The sequence below is a fragment of the Phyllopteryx taeniolatus genome, chromosome 8, assembly GCF_024500385.1.
Source record: "Phyllopteryx taeniolatus isolate TA_2022b chromosome 8, UOR_Ptae_1.2, whole genome shotgun sequence".
NCBI lineage: Eukaryota > Metazoa > Chordata > Actinopteri > Syngnathiformes > Syngnathidae > Phyllopteryx > Phyllopteryx taeniolatus.
This window is the reverse complement of record NC_084509.1, coordinates 786,363-802,002: the sequence shown is the minus strand read 5'-3', so window position 1 is coordinate 802,002 and position 15,640 is coordinate 786,363. Positions and strand designations below refer to the sequence as shown.

The 15,640-nt window shown below is 40.7% G+C and overlaps 1 protein-coding gene across 2 annotated transcripts in view; it reads right to left on the bottom strand.

The window, feature by feature from the left end:
• Window positions 1-3,805: 3,805 nt before the first annotated feature.
• The window catches only part of grm5b (glutamate receptor, metabotropic 5b), a 51,504-nt gene continuing 39,669 nt past the window's right edge, over window positions 3,806-15,640 (bottom strand). For both annotated transcript variants that reach the window (XM_061782587.1, XM_061782586.1), the window contains one exon: window positions 3,806-14,887. In XM_061782587.1, coding sequence (XP_061638571.1) covers window positions 13,795-14,887 — 1,093 coding nt within the window. In that variant the 3' untranslated portion in view covers window positions 3,806-13,794. The remainder of the gene's footprint in view (window positions 14,888-15,640) is intronic.

Here is a 15,640-nt window from a genome sequence, read left to right as displayed (position 1 = left end):
TTAATATCATTCTTATTTATTTATTGTATGAATGTTGTCATGTTATGTACTGTATATAATTTCTGCTGCCTCTTGGCTTTTGGAAAATATTTTATCTCTGAATAAGCTTTTACCTGGTTAAATATAGGATAAAGCTGGACTGTGACGTGAGACCACAACCCTAACAACCAAGATCATCTGTCAATCAAATGACGCTGAAAATGAGTTTGCTGAAGTCAACTACTGGCTGAATATCGATAGCGTGTGCCGCTGTGCTTATGGTTTAGAAACAGTTACGTTTGCCATATGTGTGTCTGTGTCTGTGTGTGTGTGTGTTATGTGGGGAACACACACACACACACACATAAAACTCTTGTGCACTGACATTTTAACGATGTCAGCCCGGTTGAGTGAGCCTTTTAACTCCAGTCCTTAGCTTGCTAGCTCGTTAGATTGCAGCCTGGCGATTGTAATAAACAGTTAACTTTGTCTTTGTCGAGAGTTGTGTGCATCTATGGAGCAAACGTCGTTCTGCCAGCAGCTTGCAGAGTGCACGACTCCCCTCAAGCCAGACAGGATTCTTTTTCTCCTACAATCACACTCACACACGTTTTAGCCCTGTCATGCAGCTTACATACGCTTCTCTCCTCCGCAAACAGTTCCTGGGTTTTGATTCAATTCTTGCATCTGTGAACATTTATGTTGTGTGCGTGTGTGTGCAAATGTGCATGTGTGCATGCGTGTGCTACGGTGTGAGGCAGCACAGGCATCCCTCCATCTGGTTTTGCATATTTTGGGTTGCCTTCCAAAGTGGCTGGCCCTTCGCCTATAAAATTGGTGAATCATCCCTGTATGTTGATGGTTTGCATTTACCCGAAATGAAAGCGTAAATGAACAAACGTGAATGAATGTATACTTCACTTCATGTACAGCATTAAAACCAAATAATGCCACAATTTGACTTGACCAGATGGATTTTCATTAAATTTGTATTTAAAAATCCCGCACGTGAGTTCAGATATTCATTTCTCAATATACTGTACTGTATATGTTCGGGCATAATTGCTGAAAACATGTCCAAAGACTGAGAATTTTGTTATACTGTTTTGTGGCGATATAGCGTTAAACTGTTTTTTACCATTTCAGTTTTCCTGATTTCTTGGGTGTGGCTAAAACAGCGCCCACTGACGTACTTGGGCATCCCACTTGAGCCAGCCCTCCCCCATAACATTAGAAATTTAACATCCTCATTTGCATGGTTATCTAATGCAATTACGAGGTATAACTAAAACAAAAATGAAAACAATCTTTCACATTGTATAGTTCCTCAAAAGTCAAACAAAATAGTTAAAACCAACAGGTTTATGGATGACGAATACTTGATCCTGGAACAGATTATTCATGTTTAAATTATTTCCTATTGCAAAAGAATGCTTCTAAATCTCAATCAAAGGTCGGCGAGCTTCTTAGGTATTGGGTTTAACCTCAGATGGTCCACTGTATTTTTAGGCCTGTTGCATCATCGTTTGCAGAGAAAATTAATTTCTGAAACAATGATAGCGTTCATTCAATAATCTATCACCAGTGCTTCTTTGTACTACTGTCGACTGACATCTGTTAGCACTGCAATGGTGAACAGCAATTTCATTTCATGAACATGTGGGAGCAGCCACTTCACCCTTGTGTTACGTCCTTCTCATTTAGATGAAGTGCTTTCACAATCACTTAGCTCCGACCAGACCCATACACCTACACACTTCAGAATACTGTTCATATGATATGGAAGGCCATATTTCTTTGAACAAAGCACTGTGCAAACGGTGCCTCTCATTGTTTATGATGCTGCCATGACGCACGTTCTACACACAAATATATGAACAAGTGAGTCACCGTGCATCCACAAATTTATATCGTTAACAATCAAGCCTGAGGTGTGTTGCTTTCAAGGTTTCGCTTAATTTCAACTACCGGTACTCTTCTTTAGCACATCCTCAGCAGTTGTGGATCAGTCACTGCCACAAACAGAAACAGTACTTGGAGAGCCAATGAAATCACATTAGAATCATTTGATTAAAAACTAAAAATGCTACAGCTTCAAATCAATAAATAGTGCCTCTAGACACACACACACACAATTATACATCACTGAGGACTAATAAATTAGGTATTGACTCAGTCTTAAAGCCATCAGTAAGTGTAGCTGCTGCGCATGTTTGTTTGCATGCTTCCTGACATACAGTTGTGTTCAGAATAAGAAGTGTGTCTAAAAAAAAGTGAGCTTTACATCCTCAGAATAGATTTTAGTTCCAATCATGCAAATGCCCGGGGAACATTGCACATTCCATTCCAAATAATAAAAGGTGCTATTATTTTACAAAAAGGGAAGAAAATTAAATATTAGGCTAAATGGAAATTTAGTTGTATAATCAGTGTTCCTAAGAGCCGCTTCACATCGGTGTTGGAGCTGACCAACATTTGGCAACTGTGAACTAACTGCTTTGCCAGCCCAGGACGACTGGATTTTGCATATGTGAAGGCAAGCTGTTGGAGAATATGGCCTGCAAAGTGCCGTTGCTGAAAAAAAGAAATGAGGTACAATTTCACCAAAGGACACATCTGCTGACCTAAATAGAAATACCTCAACGTTTGGCGGACTGCTAAAAGCAGAATTGTTTATTTGTGGTCGAGGTGTCACAGACAGTTTGCCAGACAACTCCCAAACACTGAATTCAAGACTGTGAAATGGTGCCGGTCCTTATTGTATGTAGCCATATCTCATCGGCTGTGTCATGTCTTTTAATCGTCTTTTTAGACTATAACTGCTTTACCCGTGGGACGGGGACATGGTTAGCCCTGGGAATGGGGGGTCAGAGACTGCGGTTGGATAGGAGGAATTTGTTAAGTTTGTTGTCTTTAATTACCTGTTCTCTGAAGCAAGTTATGTTGTGTTTTTTAAGTGTGAAAGGTGCTATATACCTAAGGTATTGATGGATTACACCCAAACACACCAGTAAGCAAGCAAGCGACACTATGGCAGACCCATCCCGACCTCAACTCATAAGCGAACTTGTGAGGTAACATGAATAAAGCGGTTTCTGAGGCAAAACAAAGAAATGCAAAAGAACTGTGGAATGCTCACAAGGTGCCGGAATTTCGTTGACTCAATAAAACACAAATGTAAAACAGCTCTCAGAAACAGTGGTTATACAACTATTACTTTAGGTATTACCAGGAAAGGTACACTTTCAAGCTATTTTCAGTTTCTACAGTAAATGTTAGTTTATAAGGAACAATATAGACACCGCACACTCAGGATATTTTTCTTCATGTTTTGATTTGGCATAGATGTGCAGTGTTGCCAATTCATTTGTAGCATACACTGTGAGGAAATTAAAACCATAAGGATTTTGAGATTTACTCATGTTTCTAGACTCAATCTGAATACAACTGTATTTCTGCTGGTGTATTAGCGGGAACCAAAACTGCCTCCTATGTTGTTTTTCCACTTGCCTATTTTTTATTTTTTTTTAATTGTTCTTTCCAATTACTCAGTCAGCAACCCAATTGCAACAATTTGGAGATATCATTAATCTGTATTGATCAATGCCTAGGCCAAGGTTAATGGGAGTGGGGAGAGAGGAGGTGTCAGGTGAAAATATAATGGGGTGAAATGAGATCACGAAGAGCAAAAACAAAGGACATCAAGGTAATTGTATTGTCTGAATGGACTTTAATAAATGGAATGTTTGAGGTTTCATTAAAGAATGGTTGTCAGGCGTGTTGTGAGCTGTGTAGAAGTGTAGAGTAACTCACAACAAAAACAACACAATGAGAGGACACTTTATTCTCTGAGTGAACTGCTTTGTCAGTTTGTAGTATTGGAGAACAATCCAAAGGCTCTAGAAATGTCAAATATGCTTGAAACACAACTCCACACTCACACCGGTGCGTAACAATGCCCTCCTCTACAAAGCCACTTAGAAATATACTGCCATTTTCATACAGCTACAACCATATAGTCTCAACATTTCACACTTTACAAATCCATGGGGATATATGAAATAGGTAATCAAATACAGTATTTAAATATAAATCCATCTTCCAGTGTCACAGACATATAGCATCTAATTACATTCTACATTTCAGTCATCAGAAAAAAAAATCAAAATGAAAAAGCTTAAAAAGGTTTCCTAAAAATGAATCCCCACAATATCAAATGTCCAATGGTGAATAAACAATACAAGATTTCCTTAAATAAACAATAGGTTTACCGTATTTTCACGACCATAAGGCGCACTTAAAAGGCTTAAACTTTCTCCAAAATGGACGGAGCGCCTTATAATGCGGCGCACCTTATATAAATGTTGCGTGATGAACGCTCCGCTTGACTTTTTTTCCACATACTTTTTTTTGACCACTTGACTGACTGGGAGCATTTCCTGCTGACACGCTGCTTATACAGAGGAAAAGCGGACGTGGTTGAGGACAGCATGCAGACGTAAAGGGAGAAGGGTGCGTGAAGGAGGACGCTAAAGCCACGCCCCCAGTAGGTATATAGCGCCGGGGTGTGCATTGTGCAAAACAACATCGGTTTGGCTAAGGACTCCCGAAAATGTCACCTACGAAGAGACACGCTTACGAAGCACAGTTTAAACTGCAAGCTATCAGTTACGTGGAGGAACATGGGAATCGAGCAGCCGCGAGAGAATTCAAGATCAACAAATCCATGGTTCGCAAGTGGAGGAAGCAGGAAAACGAGTTTCGCCAAGTCAAGAAGACTCCGCGGGAACAAGGCGAGGTGGCCCGAGTTGGAAGACCAACTCGAGCAATGCATTAATGGGCAAAGAACAGCCGGGAGAAGCGTCTCAAGTCACCATTCGACTGAGTGCAATAATTCTTCCATGTGCAGCAAGTGAGGAAGCCTGCCATCTTTCCGGGAGGCTTGACCAAGGAACTCCAACCGCTGGACATCGGTGTAAACAAGGCGTTCAAAGTGAAGTTGCGAGCGGCGTGGAAGTGATGGATGACAGATGGCGAACACAATTTTACTAAGACTAGAAAGCAGCGCCGGGCGAGTTACGCCACAATTTGTGAATGGATTGTGGAAGCTTGGGCTAACGTGTCTGCTTGCACTGTTGTTCGAGCTTTCGTAAAAGCCGGCATCATTTCTGAGGAGTCGCACGGCAACGAGACTGACTCAAACCTGGCTTGTTTGATTGAGAACTTGGCCACCTGTTCATTTCAGATACAGAAGATGAGGACTTTGATGGATTTGTGGATGAGGATTGATAAAAAAATAACGCGAGTACATTGTTAAATACTTCAATAAAGTACAACCGAACTCAGTTTTGCTCCCGCTGCCTTTTTAAAAACATTGTTTTAGCGTGGATGCATGCTACCATATGTTTTAAGCTAGCGTATGTTTTACCATGCCTGCGCCCAATAATACGGTGTGCCTTATGTATGAGTTAAATACAGAAATAGACCCCGTAACTGAGACTGCGCCTTTTAATACGGTGCGCCTTATAGTCGTGAAAATACGGTAAATAGTTTTAGTACATGTACAACCCCAATTACAATTAAGTTGGGACGTTGTGTTAAACATAAATAAAAACAGAATACAATGATTTGCAAATCATGTTCAACCTATATTTAACTGAATACACTACAAAGACAAGATATTTAATGTTCAAACTGATAAACTTTATTGTTTTGAGCAAATAATCATTTTATGGCTGCAACACGTTTCAAAAAAGCTGGGACAGGTGGCAAAAAAGACTGAGAAAGTTGAAGAATGCTCATCAAACCTGTTTGGAACATCCCACAGGTGAACAGGCTAATTGGGAACAGGTGAATTGCTCAGTCATTCACAAGCAAAGATGGGGCGAGGTTCACCTCTTTGTGACAATGTTCCTCAACATACAATTGCAAGGAATTTAGGGATTTCATCATCTACGGTCCATAATATCATCAAAAGGTTCAGAGAATCTGGAGAAATCACTGCATGTAAGCGGCAAGGCCGAAAACCAACATTGAAGGGCTGTGACCTTCAATCCCTCAGGCGGCACTGCATCAAAAACCGACATTAAAGTGTAAAGGATCTCACGACATGGGCTCAGGAACACTTCAGAAAACCAATGTCAGTAAATACAGTTCGGTGCAACATCCGTAAGTGCAACTTGAAACTCTACAATGCAAAGCAAAAGCCATTTATCAACAACACCCAGAAACGCAGCCGGCTTCTCTGGGCCCGAGCTCATCTAAGATGAAGTGATGCAAAGTGGAAAATTGTTCTGTGGTCCAACGAGTCCACATTTAAAATTGTTTTGCGAAATTGTGGACATCGTGTCCTCCGGGCCAAAGAGGAAAAGAACCATCCGGACTGTTATGAACGCAAAGTTCAAAAGCCAGCATCTGTGATGGTGCGGCCCTGTGTTAGTGCCAATGGCATGGGTAACTTACACATCTGTGAAGGCACCATTAATGCTGGAAGGTACATACAGGTTTTGGAGAAACATATGCTGCCATCCAAGCAACGTCTTTTTCATGGACGGCCATGCTTATTTCAGCAAGACAATGCCAAACCACATTCTGCACGTGTTACAACAGTGTGGCTTCTTAGTAAAAGAGTGCGGGTACTAGACTGGCCTGCCTGCAGTCCAGACCTGTCTCCCATTGAAAATGTGTGGCGCATTATGAAGCGTAAAATACGACAACGAAAACTCCGGACTGTTGAACAGCTGAAGCTGTACATCAAGAATTCCACCTACAAAGCTTCAAAAATTAGTGTCGTTAGTTCCCAAACATTTATTGAATGTTCCCTCCATCCATCCATCCATTTTTTGAGCCGCTTATCCTCACTAGGGTCGCGGGCGTGCTGGAGCCTATCCCAGCTATCATTGGGCAGGAGGCGGGGTACACACTGAACTGGTTGCCAGCCAATCGCAGGGCACATATAAACAAACAACCATTCACACTCACATTCACACCTAGGGGCAATTTAGAGTCTCCAATGAATCCATGTTTTTGGGATGTGGGAGGAGACCGGAGTGCCCGGAGAAAACCCACGCAGGCATGGGGAGAACATGCAAACTCCACACAGGCGGGGGCCGGGGATTGAACCCGGGTCCTCAGAACTGTGAGGCTGACGCTCTAACCAGTCATCCACCATACCGCCTTATTGAATGTTGTTAAAAGAAAAGGTGATGTAACACAGTGGTAAACATGACCATGTCCAAGCATTTTTGGAACGTGATGCAGTCATAAAGTTCTAAGTTAATGATTATTTGCTAAAAACAATAAAGTTTATCAATTTGAACATTAAATATCTTGTGTTTGTAGTGTATTCAATTAAATATAGGTTGAACATGATTTGCAAATAATTGTATTCTGTTTTTATTTTATGTTTAAAACAATGTCCCAACTTCATTGGAATTGGGGTTGTAGAACAAGTTAATCGCTTCTCAAAATACACTAAGTACATTATTTTTAACAGCAGATGGTTTGTAAATCTTGCTCCTTACTTCAAAAATTCAGAAAAAGAAACAAAACACTTGAAATGGGGGCTGAGGGAGTTAAAATTGGCACTGTGTGGGCAAGTTTATCTGAAGGACACAAATATAAGAAGAACACTTGAGACTGAGGATACGCACTTAATACTTGATGTACGATCTGAACATCAAATACCAGGGAGCAATTATTGTTAGCATTTATTTTAGTATCAGTTGTTTTGGTCCAGTGCTGAGTAAATGCAATGACTTCATGTACAATTAGCATTTTGAGTGACTCTGAATTTCTTCAAGTAACAATTACTCCACATAATCAAAATGAAGCCCAAACTAACTGCTTGCTGCGTTGCAAAGATTCAAACATAACACAGCCACTTTATTTAAATGCAGATGTGCTTTGCCGCTCTCGCTTCACCCCCCATGTGTTAGTGTTACAGAAAAAAACAAAACACAAAACATATTTTGACAAGCTTGTAGAAATCAGAATGTCGAAATGAACGAACTACCTATGATGAAGTTGATTCACTCCAGTGAGCAGGAAAGTGTAAACATCTCTCCTAAAGGCAACATTCATATTCTTATTGGTAGCTCCAATGTCAAACAAACAGAATCTCATCACAATTGAAAGCTCAAGAACGACTGGGGGATATGTTTGTGCTCATAGCAACAACTATTTAGCATCCATTTGATAACGTGGATATGCCTTTCCCATAAGCTCTAATTTCACATTTTCCTTTTCTTGTTATACTTTAAATTACATTAGATATGTAAATATAGTGGAACCTCGGGTTACAATTTATGAATGACCTGGTTTATGAACTGATCGGGTTACGCCACAAAAATTCAAAGAAAAACTACCTCGGTTAATGCACTATTTACGATTTGGGAACCGTCTTGGCACGGACGTGCAGTTGTGCTTTTTATTGCGCTGTAATGGTATGGCTCCAAAGAAAGTGAAAACTGCTAGCAATTGTGTTATTAAGAATAAAATTTGTAAAGCGCTTTTCTCAACACCCAAAGACGGACGGTTAATACAGGGGCACACATACAGAGACAAGTAAAAAATAAAAATAAACTAAATAAATGTAGCATGGCTGGCGAAGCAGTCCCTCCACGGAAGCTAACGATGGCTAACTAGCAGATTCAACCCCGGTCACATCTATCGAGTGTCTCACAGGTTCCACCTTCGGCCACGGTATGGGAGCTCACTTGTGGTAGTGTCAGCGAGGAGTCATGTTCTAAATAAATCCCCTTCCTTTCCTTGCATGTTAGCGTGTCGTCTCAATGCGTGCCATGGATACCGCGAGCAGGATAATGGCCACTACAGCCCACAAAGCAATTAAGTTTTCCCACAATGCAATGCGACCATTGTGGGATATGGCGACTATTTATCGGCTAGCGGTATCAATGGTGAATGTAAACAATGCTGTGTACTCACGCAGTGAGATGGCATGTTAGCGTGCAAGGAAGGGAAGTGGACTTAATCAGACCTTGCTAATACTATCACCAAGTTCTGTGGCCAAAGGTGGAACCTCAGCAGGCACTCAATGGCTTGGAGCTAGCTTGAGACTGCTTGCTAGCCGTTGCTAGCTTCCGCAGAGGGAATGCACTGCTTCCTGCCTAGCTGCGTGGCTTATTTTTTTTTAACTTGGCTCTTTGTTTGTGTGCACCTATGTTCCACATCTTTGGGTGTTGAGAAAAGTGTTATACAAATTCTTCGTCAAGCTGTATGGCCTAGTTGTAACTATGGCGAACATAAGCAGTGTTGTATACAAAAAAAGCTAAATTGTTGCCATGTCATTTGCTAGCGAATACACCATGTTATTTCTTCACAACAAAGTGTGTTTGCACTTTTTTCTACATTCTACAGCATTTATTTTAACCACAAACTCATAAAAATAAGCTACATACAACTTCGTCTTCGGGTTGAAAAGGATTAATTGCATTTTTATTAATTTCGTTGGGAAGCATTACCACGATATGCAAACGTTTCGGGTTGCAATTGAGGTCACAGAAGAAATTAAATTCATAACCCAAGGTTCCACTGTATAGCAAAAAATAAATAAAAAATCACTCGAGATCTGCCTTCTCTCTCTGTTAAAACAATAACCTACACTTTACCTCTTATAAGAGATTTTAAGTGATAACATAACGTATTCAACCTACAGCTAAAAAGCAATAAAAGTGAGCTTCAGTCAGTTTAAAAGTAAACTATTTTTCAGCAGCAGTACACAGACAATACAAAAATACTGCTGTTGGCATATTTAAGACAACTAGGCGTCACCACCTCTGCCCTGGATTGCACTCAGCCTGTCTTGCAAAAGCAAACATGAATGCAGCCTTTACCTACTTAATATTCAGGACAACACTGGGAAGTCTGTGTGTTCAGTCTTTTTCCTTCACTTCCCATCAAATGCCTTCCTTCCTCTGTCTGCACACAAAAATTCTTAGGTCAGTCATATTGAAATACTGTTTGAATATAAACACTCTGGGTGTCTTTTAAAACTTGTGGCAAACAATTCAGGAGGTCTATTGCTGAATTCCAGAAAACTGGAAAGCTGGAAAAGCACATTGGTAAGAAAAGTCTTCCGGGTTAAATCTGGATATACCCAAACTTCAATGCGATGCGGTCATACAACATTAAAATAATATACTGCATGAACTATATTTGTTGTACAACATATCTCCATTTAACCAGTTTGGTAAGTAGATACATCACTATATCATCAACAAATGTATTTTTTAAAAGGTCTAGGCTGCCTTCGGATTTTTTGCTTGTCGTCAGAACTGCAGCGTAAAGCAACCACTGGAACGGGGAAGTTGGGTTTGTATTTGCAGAATAACTTGCAATATCATATCTTAATACAGCAATGCGAAAATGGAAAAAAAAAAAAAAAGTACGATACATCTGAAGGAGGGAAATGTCTTCTCTCATATTAAGCATACCAAATTACACAAGTGGGCGGAAATGGCGGAAATGTTTTGTTTTCTCTGATAAACCATTAATGGACCTCAGTCTATTGAAAAGCTAATTTGGCAGTTTTACAGGAGCAAAACAAAACATTTTTATCAAAACAGCACAAATGCCAGTTACTTCACAGTCATCACTTGATTTATGAAAACAAACACAATCAGCCCCATCTTGACAGTTTTGTGACTCTTTACTCTGTCAAAATAAAATGAAAACAGTAGCGATCTACAGAAGAGCAAATTATTAAAAATATGACAAAACAAGTTTTGATTGGCTGTCCAAATTTAGATTTTGATTTAGGCAGATCATGGAGGTTCAGCCGTTAAATTCGCATATCAGTAAGATTCATTATTGAGTGTGCAACTACATACAGAATACAATAATGCCAGACAGAGACAGTATTGATCAATATTATTTGATATTGGCGTATTGTTGAGCGATAATGTCTCATGCATATTTTGTCCCTCCCCTGTGTTGCTGTGTGTCAGTTTGTTTGTTTGTTTTGAGGTTGAAGTAGCTACAATATCTCATAGAAGTCTCAAATGCAGCATATATGTCAGTGGGTTGAAAGAGCCTACATCTCCCAGCACGCACCACTGGTAAGAAATTATATGCGCTAGGGTTAAATAACTGGGTTGTATAGTAAACACCCATGCGTTGTTAGAATTAAACTGACTTAAATAACCTCCAGATAACCAACAACTGAACACTGTTACACTTGGCCAATTATAACACAGGAGGAAACATCCTTACATTAGGTTACAACCTGCCTTGTGTGCTTTTTAAACTGTATTGTAGCAAAAACAGCCTCCTCATCATCAATGCGTAGGGCTAAAAGCAAACAGTGTGATTTTTACATAACCTAGAGATTGTTTTTCTCTGATCAGCAGATGAGTGCTTTTGGATTGGAAAGTACGCACAAGGATTATCAATCCAATTCTTTGGAGTGCAGTTACAAAGATAAATCGTGCTACAGGTTTCTGGTAGCACATCATCAGGGGATCGTATGCCGGGAAAGGAGACTTTAATCAAGGGAAATTTGATTTCCTTCCAAAATTATCATCCCTTCATTAATTTTCTTTCTGATCAGTCAGGTGATTATTATTTTTTTTAATATAGGCCGATGTCCCATCACGGAGTCGCTGTACGAAAGGAAACATTGATTCTGTCTTTGCCAGCTGAGGCTGCACATAGTTCCACACGAGAGGCTGATAACAAGCAGCTCAAGGGCTGAAATGAGTGCAAAGTTCCCTCTCTGTAATGAACACCCTCAGCGTCTAGCCTATAAACCGTCTCCTCCCGAATCACACCACCACAACAGCACTGGCTAATTGTTCTGCCATGGTCTGTTGCTATGATGATAATGCATGATACATATAAAGACATGTTAATAACGGTAATGATATTTATAACGATGATGATGACGCACAAACTGAAATAAACTGTCATGAGTTTTCTTTGCTTCATTTTCAAATCTTCATAAACAAAAATAAAGATGATTCTGATTCCAGCGATTCTGTCTTTAAAGAATGCCATCCAAGTAGAGACAATAAAATGCCATAAAATTACCTCTCTATCTCACGCATTAGATTCGAAATACACAACTCATTGTCTCACCGTGTGCAGATTTTCAGTAAACACAAGGGAGTTTGGCAATACTTGCTCCTTGGCAAATTGTCCTCAAGAAAATACAGAAATATTTCTTTAAAATGATTAGAAAACCTACTCCGACGCTCTGGATGCTATTGCTTTTACAATGAAAAGAACGGAATGATGGAATTTAACATATCAAAATACCATGAATGAAACCACATATTTACTATCAAAGCGAATAAGGTAGCCCCGCCCCAAACCCTTTGGCACAATAATCATATTAAATAAATAAAATCTGAATTGGAATGTTCAATGACACATTCAGAGTGGTGAGCACAGTTTCTTGAGTCATACTATTAACTGAATTATTTTTCTTTGTTGATGTGCAGTCATTGTAAATGTTAAATTTGACATTGTCTTTCCAAGTGCAGTTCTTTTATGTGTAGCTTGATGTTGGAAACAGGTAGAACACAAGCTCACCTTGCTGGGTGAATAACCTTATCAATTTAGTTCAGTGAACAAACAAACAACGATTTAAAATAGAAAAAAAAAATTGTTGAACTAAACTCAACTAAATGTTATCATGAATGAATGATTATTAATCACGCTGTTGCTTAACAGTCTTTATGTTTTTTTACTCTACATAGAAGTCCATGTAATAGTGGTATAAAGTACTTCATTTAACACTTTTCTTTAAGTAATTTTCCATGACCCAAAATGTCAAACTGAGAATGCTTAGATTCCCCCCCCTCCCCCCGCTCCATATAATGTAATTGGCCTAAAGTTCTTTCTGCTAACATGCATGCAGCAGAGAGGAGGCTTTATCAAGGCTTGTCTGCCACTGAGACTTGGGAATCATTTTGCACCTGTGCCACAGACTGACAGACGCTTATGAGGTGAACTTATTCAACAAAGAACTGGAAGAGAACCTAATGAATTCAGTCAAATATTATGAAGGAGAGTGATACTGGTGTCCTGCTATCTTGTTTTATGGAAACTCTCTATATTATACAAAATTTCCATAAAACATATAGATAAGAGTCTATAAGACTGACGTCAAGCGTAACGTTGTTATTAAGTGGTGAGGTAAGATTTTAGTCAATTAGCAACAAGATTAGACGTCTAACAAGTTCTTGTTGATTCACCTTCCCTGCTTTCAGGTAAAAAAAAAAAAAAAAAAAAAAGTTTTCAAGAATCAAGTGAAACAGAATAATGGCTGATGTAATACAAAGACGCTAATGTGCAAAATGACATACTGCAGCTGTGTGTTAACACAATGAACTTCTGCGACCCATAACTTGCGAAATATTTACAGTTTTGCTTGTTGCGTGAGTCCCCACACACAGACTGTGCGTGTTTGACTGCGGTACAGCAGATCAACTGTACAGTTTATGTGCCCTTTAGGAACTTTTAGTTGGTCCACAAACATTTCCCTTTGCCCATTTCTCCTTAAGACAAGTAAAACACACTCATGGAGGTATACATACATCCACACGCACTTCGAGTGCACAATTGCTATCTCTAATTAGCTGACAGCCATGTTACCTTAAGGCCACAATCTAATCCTAATACACTTTTCAAACCACATTTCCACTTCTGATGTACGGGAACATCAATATGAAAATATGATCTCGCTGCACACATGTAAACACAAAACTTTCACACCCTCGTGGGGATGAATGGATTTCAGTCGATCCATCCGCTTTTCTTGACTTGCTCCTCTTCCCCTGCGTCATGTCTACCTCACAGTGAAGAGGAACTCTGGCTGTAGTTTCTGAGATTGAGTCTATTGTACGTGGGCGAAGGAGGGGATGGGGGCGGATGGGAAGGTACCGGGGGGAGACACAGATCTATCTCAGACACAGCCGAGCTACTGCTAGATGCCAGAGAGTCCCGGAAGGGTGACGGGGGAGTCAAAGCAATGAGCTCCTCCTCCAATTCCACCCTCCTCAGTGGGGAGTCCATGAGGCAGGTGACCAAGCCACCTCGCATGGGGGAAATGGAAGGAGAGGACTGGGGGTGAGGAGGTGGAAGAGGGTAGGGCGAATGCAGAAGAGGGACTGGGTGAACGGGACAGCCGCCCCGGCGCCCCAAGCTCGACTCGGCGAGGGGATGGGGATGGGGTTGGACGTCAGCGTAGGTGGTGACGACGGGAGGTGGTTGAATCTCACGAGGAAGAAGATAGGGGTCAGTGGGGTGCGGCGGTGGTGGCGAGTGTTTGTGTGCATTGGGGTGCGTGGGAGAGGACAATAGCATCATAGTGTTGAGTTGGCTGATGTTAGCGGTAAAGCGGTTCACCACGCAGCTGATCTGATCCATCAGGTTGCTTTGGCACGCCACTGGGCGACCCTCCAAGATGATCAGGCGGCCGTCACTCCCGGCCACACCTGAGTTACTGCTGACGTAGCCATAACTGCTGCCGCTGCTCTGGCTACAAGTACTGCTGGAATACTTGGCGACACCTGCCATCTGAGACTCTTCCTCCAAACCTGGACCGAGTCTCTGGCTCACCGTGCTGATTGGGGAGGGCGTTTGTGGTCGATAAGTGAGGGAGTATCTCTCCTCAGCTTCAGATACGTCGTACAGGTTCTTGTCGACACCAGCATCGCTATGAGAAGGCAGGGAAGATACGGAGGGAAGGGAAGGCAGGGGCATGTGTGGAGGCAGGTCGGCTCCTCTACAGTAACGCTCCTCAGATGTCTTGGAAAAGGGCTTGATGACTGCAGTTTGATTGTTCTCTTTCTTCTTGATATGGAAAGACAGACGTTGCCACAAGTGGTTCCCGTGCGAACTGTTGCGCTCGGTCTGGGCCCAAGACACCGACTTGCCGTTCGAGCTGAAAAACAAGATCGATTTCAGACTATAAATGGGAACAAGATAAAAAAATATGTATTGTGGGGGCAGTTCAGCAGGCTGAGACAACGAAAGCAACACGACATTTATAAAGCAAATGTAATATGATATTTATCAAAAGCAAAGCAAATTTATTTATATAGCGCATTTCATACACAAGGTAACTCAATGTGCTTTACATGAGTAAAAGCATTTAAAAACAAAGAAAAACACCCCAAAAAAAACCTGCTTCTAAACATTCCATCAATGTGACAAAATTCGTCGGGATGTTGGTTAAAGCTGTCCGAAACTATAACACACACCAGTGTTAAAGTTCGATGTTTTCAAAAAGCATTGCCCATTACCCTAACTTGCATGAAGCTGTTTCAACAAATTATTTAATCGAACGGTTTACATATTTTACATGTTGTGCTCTGTAAAAACATGGAAGCTCATAAATGTTTGTGGTATGATATTACTTTAAGAAAACTATCTATTGTTGTGACTCGTTGCGACTCAGTATCTGTTTCTTTGAAAAGTAATAATCACGCCCTCTCGTCTATTGACTTTATACAGTATCTGGCCGTCTACATGACAGCATCTCAAAGTCACCATCACCGACACACCACCATGCCGATTTACACCACCAACTATTTAAAAATAAATAAATAAATAAATAAAAGAGAGAGAGGACCCAAATAGATGGAGATCTGCAGAAGGGACTGGAAAAAAACAGATATGGAAGCATTGCTGACAT